Consider the following 8358-nt stretch of genomic DNA (forward strand, 5'->3'; position numbering starts at 1 on the left):
AAACGTAAAAGGTGCCATGACACCAACGTTCCTATAATGATATCTGAAATATCACTTAAGGCGTAGCATTGCAAACGGTCATTTATTACAATATGGAATATTTTTTGCCCCCGAGACGGCTTTGTGCAGCAGATGAATTTCTGAAATGTGAGCGAACAGTTTAGTATATCTAGAGAGAGATGGGAGAAAAGGACAGTGCATCCCATCTGCTGTGTGTTACAGAGGAAGGATGCTGAGAAAGAAATGAAGAAAAGAGAGATGGAGAAAGAAGACAATGTATTTTGGCACTGCATTCATCCAGTGAACACCATAGGTCATGTATGTTTCAATCTGCTAAACGAAAAAATAAACGTCGACTGTACTGTATATCCTTGCAGTGTTTGCTGTATGAGTGTGTGTGCTTACCTGAATTTCCATGCCCTGTTCCAGTAACCGTTTGGCTTGGTTCTCCACCTCCAAACGCGCTCGACTGATAAACAGCAAGTCATTCTCTATGACATCAATACCAGACAGATCCACACCTTGGGACAAGTAATCTATAAGAGATGGGACAAAATGCATCTTTTACAAAGTCTGCTCTTAAGTTTTGAGCACAGAGGAGTCAAAGAAATCTTTATTTATTTAAAAATATGTTTTTTCTACAGGCAACAGGAACAGCACAATTCAGACAGACGCAACAGGCATGTTGGCGTCCGCACACCGCCAGAAACTGAAAATAGCAAACTGTCTTCTTCACAATTGCTGGCACCAAGCAGGCGGGCTCTGGACCTTCATTACAACAGGTTGTGGAAATGTTACTTCATTTATGTCAAACAAAATCTGGAGTGATGAGCAGAAAAGCAGACGATCCTAATTTTAGCAGCTTTCAACTTGCTTTAAGGTAATTAAACTTTTTAAATATAGCACTACTATGTTGAAAAAAGAAAACATTGGCAAGAAAAAGTATGTGAACCTTTTGGAATTTCATAGTTTTCTAAATAATTGTGTCATAAAATTTGATCTGGTCTTTGTCTAAGTCAAGGGTATTGACAAACATAATGTGTCTAAAAATAATTACACAAAAAAATCTGATCTTTTATGTCTATTTTGAGAACAAAAAAAAAAAACATCATTTTGAATGTTGAATGAGTGTGTTCAATAAAGACATGAAAGATCATAATTTTTTGTGTAATTATTTTTAGGCATATTATATTTGTCAATACCTTTGACTAATGCTCTTGATGGTTCTACAGATTATCTTATCAGATTTTCCCCTGGTGTGAGATGTGTTAAGAGTATCCGAACTTGATCGGAAGAACATCGGAGCCGCCCCGATCGCGAATCGTAAATATTAAACATGTTTAACATTTACAACAGAACTCCTGATATGTGGGGGGAACCCCGAGGACAAACGCGCGCACGCTCTTGTGATTATCACGTGAAGCTAAACGATAACCAATCAGAAAGCAAGATGATGGAAAATGGAAGCAGTATTGGCGCAGCACAAAGTGAAGTTGATGCAAAGTGAACTTGTACAGACCATGTTCCCGCTGTCTCAACGACTTCACTCAAACCATTTTCTTTATTCCCTTAAATTTCTTTGAAAATCATTCTAAACACTAACATTGAAATTTCTTCCTGCATATCGTCTGCCATGCTTATTCTGAAGTCTCGTGAGATTTTGCGAGATTTCCTGTGTTCACAGTTGAGACTCTGGTTAAAATTTGTTTGTGTGTGGTGTGCTGTCTTTGACACGTCATAGCACACCACTATAGTTACAAAACGATTCAATCTAGGATTTTTTATCCTCATGTTTGTGGTTTATCACATTTTGAAAATCTTGTAAGATGTAAAAAATCTTTTGGTGTGTACCCAGCATTATATGAAGATCAGATCACATTTTATGACCGATTTATTCAGAAAATATGAAATTCCAAAAAGTTTTACATACTTTTTCTTTCCACCCTATATAAAAGAGAAGGACCACAGCTGATCGGACAATGTCGGATACAGATGAAGGATTCTCAGCTATGCTATAAAGGCACACTATGTCATTTTCACCGGTAGAGGACCTTAAACAACAACAACAATGGCGTAGTTGGATGATGCTGTGAAAAACATGGAATTATGGGTGTTGTAATAATTTTTCCTTCACTGTAACTAGGAATTGATTCAACAGGACTCCCAAAATATGTTTATGGATGATGTAATAAAAAATGATGTCTGATAACTGTTACAATATAACAAAGTAAGCAACAACAAAGTGGCATGTTTGCACTTGGAATACTACTTCTGCACACAGTGCTGAGCAGATCGATTGGTATATCACAAGTAAACATTTTGGATATTGTAGGTATACATGTGAACAAAATATATAACACAGTGCTAGTGATTTTTAGATAATTTAAAGAAACAAGCTTACATATTGTGCCTATTTTCACCCCTTTATACATCAGACACAAAGTTTTGTGGATCCCTATGAGGTAACCTCATACGGGTTAAAAAGTAAATGAGAGTGCCTGAAAAAGAGTCTCTAAAACACAGGATGCCATATTGAACAGGCCTCTGAACAGACCGCACATGAGTCAGATACAGTTGCACTAAGCAGAACAATGTCACTACATAGATGCATTCATTAGCGCCTTCTGAGGGAACACACGACAGCTGACGACTACATGACTCCATTCGCTGAATGCTAACAAAGATATCAGAAAGATGCCTCATTAGATAGGGGTCACATATCTCATGGGGAAAATGACTCCATACTGTAGCATCATCCAGATGCTCAGATGCGACCTTGAGTTTGTGGTCCAAAAACACCAAAGGTTGAGAATTAAGAACAGGTGGCCTTTACACAGGCATGGTGGGGTGGGGAGGATTCGTCTGGCTCCTGTTGATACAGGTAGGCCCAAAGCCAAAGTGAAATCCACAATCCCTGCCAGAACCCCATTTTTTACCCTCTTAACATTTTCTGCTTTGCTCTGCCAAGGCAAGAATTATATTGTCTTACTGGATGACCACAATACTGTAATTCACAGATGACTAGATTCGAAATAAATCAGATTGTAAGATAACTTAATGTGCTAAAGACACAATGAAGTATCTTAAGATGTGCAGCTTTGCTCAATGCATTGACAAAATTTCAACAGAAACAGGAAGTTAAAGGGACACTCCATTTTTTCTTTGTAAATATGCTCATTTTCCAGCTCCCCTAGAGTTAAAAATGTCATTTTTACCATTTTTGGAATCCATTTAGCCAATCTCCGGGTTTGGCGGTACCACTTTTAGCATAGCTTTGCATAATCCATTGAATCTGATTAAACCATTAGCATCACGTTCAAAAATTACCAAAGAGTTTCAATATTTTTCCTATTTAAAACTTGACTCTTCTGTAGTTACATTGTGTACTAAGACTGACGAAAAATTTAAAGTTGTGATTTTCTAGGCCGATATGGCTAGGAACTATACTCTCATTCTGGCGTAATAATCAAGGACTGTGCTGCTGTAACATGGCTGTAACACAGCCATGGTACGGCAGCAAAGTCACTGATTATCAATCGACCTAGAAAATTGCAACTTTTAATTTTTTTGTCTGTCTTAGTACACAATGTAACTACAGAAGAGACAAGTTTTAAATAGGAAAAATATTTAAACTCTTATTATTTTTTGTGCGCGATGCTAAATGGTCTAATTAGATTCAATGAATTATGCTAAGCTATGCTAAAAGTGCTAGCGCCAGACCCGAAAATCGGCTGAATGGATTCCAAAACGGTAAAAATCAAATGTTTAACTGTAGGGGAGCTGGAAAATGAGCATATTTTCAAAAAAGTGGAGTGTCACTTTAAGGCGGGGCATAATGAGTGGCTCCTCCCCTTGTATAGCCAATAGTGTTTAGTTTACATCACAGCATTGACTCTGATGTGAAGCTGAAATGCAGAATGATGTTATAATCATTGATGCGTATTAAAAGACAGAAATCGTAAGTTTTGAATGTTTACATAGAAATGCGAATTTGGTCAACATTTTCTAGCACACTAGTTTCCTTTAATGCTAACATTATTCACATTAAAACTAAAAGTCATAAAACTTGGATTCTGATGTCATGAATCACAATCTCTGTATGATGTTACTGTATGTTTAGGCAGTATACAACACATATGACAACATTTTATTTCAAACACGGACGCAGATCCTCTCTCCATCAGCAAATCATGCTAGGGTCATAGAGATGAGAGGGCACGCCTAGTGGATAGACACATGTGCTCTTTCAGTAACTTCTTGAAACTTACAAAATAAAAAGGAACGCTTAAATGACGGTGTGTTAGCTACCTTCGCGGGTCCATCTTATTTGTCGAGGCACTAGAGGATAGTTTGCCGGGCATCAATCACAGGTATTACCTGCATTTATCTGAAACAAGCACAGCAGCCACTCCACAGAGACAAGGTGCTGTGTGCAATATAGAGTAAAACGATTCTAACTGTGACCTTGGAAATGCCATTTTTTCCCATTACGATGAAGAAAAAAAAAGAGGAGAGCGATAAGAAACATTAGTGCAAATTCAATATGGGGTTTGTCTGAAGAGAAACCGAGAGAATTGAAAAAGCGATTCCCGCCAAGCGAGGCACTCAATTCGTTTGAGATTAAAACGAAACCCAGAAAAAGGTAATTGCTGTCGGTGCAGACAGAATCGTCCCTGAAATGACGAGGAAGAACTGGGTCTTACAAAAGAATTATATTTAAAAAGTTTAAAAATTATTTAAATTCAAGAATTCATCAGCAACATCCATCTTCAAAACTGACCAATCATTAAAAAATATGGGGAAAACAACATTAGAAGATCTGAAATATTTGGAAAATCTCACTAAGTGCATGAAATGTTGTCTTATGGTTACTATTTTTTAAAGAAATTGTACCTCTCAGGAACATCTCATCTGAGAAAACTGCAAATAATGTGTGACCTTACAGATGTACCAACTCAGCATATGACAAGATATCTGATGTCACATGTAATTCACATTCTTCGGCTTCAAAGCAAACTTAGATTATTCCCCAGATCAGACGTCTCCTTTGACCTTCATGCTTCACCGACACGATATGTGACGGGTAAAAGAAAAGCAAACAATGTGGCTGGTCAGAACTGACAAGACAGTGAATACAACTGCAGTGTAAAAAATGACTTAATGTATTGCCCATACACTGAAGACACATCCATAGATCAAAGACTGGATGGAGGAATAACCTCTTACATTGGGCTTTATAAGCTGCAAGAAAACTAGTTAACCAAAGAATACAAAAGAGCCTTAAGGTTACTCTACTAGGCTGCAAATCTTTAAATATTTTATATTTACATTAATGCATTTGGCAGGTGCATCTATAACAATAACAATACTTGCATCAATTGAATGAGATTTGCTTCAGTAGCAGCAGAAAAAAGGGATCCTGTCCTTGAATCACAGCAGATTGTAAGAAACAGGGCGGCGATGAGCTTTCTGAAGGTCATCCCTTCTCATAACAGACGGCTTTTTCCCATGCCTTTCCTCCCCCTGTCCATTGAAACACGTAACATCACTGGCCTCTGGACCACAACAGGAAGTGGTTAAACCTTAGAAGGCTTTGCTGGAATCAGTCTGAATCCCATTGGGACAGTTATGCAAAGCTGGACCAACATACGCAGCGAGCAAAGTTCAACATCGGGGTGTCCTCGCTAATCTCCAGCTATATGTGGAATCCCAACTCACATTAACAGAGTAACCGCACGTCACGGTTTGACGTGTTAGCCCAACGGAGGCTGACGGGATGTGACACTGTTTATACAACTAAAGCCTCTGGAATCTGCTCGATACGGGCTACTTTTATTTCCCACAACGAGCATCACCCCAGCTTTGCACTGTTTGTAATGATTTTGATATTGGTGACTGAACTGTTTTAAATTGAACCAACTGTTGAGAAAGCTGTTTAAAGCAAGAATCAAATCTGCTTGCATCATATTCAAAGCATGTAAATGTCACATGCAATTAATCTGCCAAGATGAACCCCTCCAATGTCAGTTCAGTCATGGTAACACATTCTGAAGTGAGGTGTTAATCAGGTCCGCTCCCACTTAGATGCACATCTTCAGGCTCTTCACAGATTGAAAAGTTATAAAGCAGAGGCATGGTGCAACAGCTGTAGGACTTTTGGGACTTTAAAGTGCCAGAGGTAACCTATGACCACTGGCTCTGTCATCTGCTCTCGGTCCGTCTCTCGTCCACATGCAAGAGAGTCCTTTGGGACACTGGGAACGTGAACAAGAACAGCTCCTTCTAACTTCCATGCTGTCCAGTGTCTCCGAATGGAAGATAGCCAACTAAACATAACACTACAGGCCAGACAAAATTTCCTGTTTGGATACAGCCTTTTTATAGTCTGGTCAAACACACAAAACTAGGTTAGCTGCATGTAACAATAAAATAGGAACAGTATCTCCACATGTACTGGCAGTAATTGGAGAACTGCCTAGGGATAGCAAATCGCTTTCTGATAAACCTGCAAGGCCTGTCCTACCTGGCACATGGCTCCGGATGAGATGCAACAGTACCAGAGAGAAGATAGATTTGAAATGAGAGTCTTACATCCCCTGGCTCTACAGCTGAAGGTGTTGTAAAAAATACCATAAAAATACAATGAATAAGCCAATATATGCACATAAAACATGCACCAAATTGCAATAGAAGCATTAACATTGATGGAAATGTTCATGGTAATGAAATTTTAATTGGTGAATAATACATAAAAATGTCTTGAAAATTATTCATCTGTGTATTTTATAATATTGCTGTTGTCTTTAAAAAGCAATAAGCTACTTGAGGATGTGTCTCACAGAACTCTGGTGAAGCGATATACACAAAACCCCTTAACCATGGTAAAATCCATGTAAAGCAGAACCTCTGCTTAAGTACATAACTTATAAAAGACAAGAATGTAAGGCAACAAATTAAACGGGAGAAATGAAAACCATGGAGAGACTGTCAGACAGAACGATAGGATCCGTAAGTGACAAACTGCAAGGCCAGATCCCCGAGGCATCACACCTCAGACCCAGCGGGGATGCTCACTTCTCAGAGGTTACTCTGAAGACCACAGGTGCAGATTTTCCACAACGACTCCCTCGATCCCTCACGGCTCTTCCTGCGAGCCGGCACCTGGCTTCTTACCTTCCGGTCTCGAAAGCTGTGGTTGCTAAGCACGCATTAATTCACAAAGGGACACTGAAGTTCTGCTTCCACTCAGTGAGCAACAATCACAGCGGCATTATCAACCTAGCAGTCCACAAACACGCTCAATGTGACAAATGATAGAGCGGGAGTGATAATGACATAATGAGAGCGGGTATTAAAGACAGAGATGTCGGTCACACTATAACACTGAACACTTGTCAGACAGTGGTCTCAAATAAACGTGCTGTTCTGTTGAGTTGGTCAATTGTACATATAATACAGGTGAGAAATATTTTGTACGGTCTCATATGCAACATTAAATGCTAAGACATTTCAATTCCACAGGAGATAGAGCAACATTATTGTCCCAATAGTTATGTAGGGCACTGTGTATTATATACAGTACTTTATAAATATTTTAGTCTACCTGTCTATGTGCCTCAAAGACCAACCAGCATTGTGAAGTGGACTTTTTCCATTTCACAGTTGAATTTTCTTTTTTTTAACTGTCTAAAAATGTATCACTTTGAACGAAGGAGTCACATTAAATCCACGTTTTTAAACCCAAATTTGAGCCAGCACATTCAACTTATCTTATAAGTCAGCAATGAGTCAAGCTTAGTATTCGATAATTTTTTTTTAAATATGCTCATTTCACTTATGCTCATTTACAGACTTTGCTGCTGTAACATACTGTGTTCGACTTGATGAGACTATTTCCAGTACACCTATGTATTGCTGTTCTTGTGTTGCTATAATTGCTTTTATCGTTTACCTTATTTGTAAGTTGCTTTGGACTAAATCACTAAATGTAAATGTAAACATGGTTGCAGCAAGTGTAGTCATATTACGCACTGCCTGAAAATAGTCCCCTATAGTTACTTTAAATAGTACTATTTTCAGGATTATTACACCAGAATGAGAGTATAATTCCCCGCCATATTGGACTTGAAAATCACAACTTTTCATATTCTGTCGGTCTTAGTACACAATGAAACTACAGAAGAGTCAAGTTTTATACATATCGTAACTCTTTGGTTATTTTAGCGCTATGCTAATTTATAGCATATTTATAAGCATATTTTCCTAAAAAAGTGGAGTGTCCCTTTAAAACACATTTTTCAAATATGGACTGCATGTAAATAATTGTAATTGGGCATCGGAATAAAAAATTATAATAAA

At 38.3% G+C, this 8358-nt stretch overlaps 1 protein-coding gene across 1 annotated transcript in view; it reads right to left on the reverse strand.

Moving 5' to 3' along the window:
• cog5 (component of oligomeric golgi complex 5) overlaps positions 1 to 8358 on the reverse strand; it is a 78592-nt gene that overhangs the window by 49938 nt on the left and 20296 nt on the right. Inside the window, exon 7 of the mRNA XM_065273373.2 lies at positions 406 to 536. Within this exon, the coding sequence (XP_065129445.1) occupies positions 406 to 536 (131 nt within the window). The remainder of the gene's footprint in view (positions 1 to 405; positions 537 to 8358) is intronic.

This window comes from Paramisgurnus dabryanus, chromosome 1, assembly GCF_030506205.2.
Source record: "Paramisgurnus dabryanus chromosome 1, PD_genome_1.1, whole genome shotgun sequence".
Lineage (NCBI taxonomy): Eukaryota > Metazoa > Chordata > Actinopteri > Cypriniformes > Cobitidae > Paramisgurnus > Paramisgurnus dabryanus.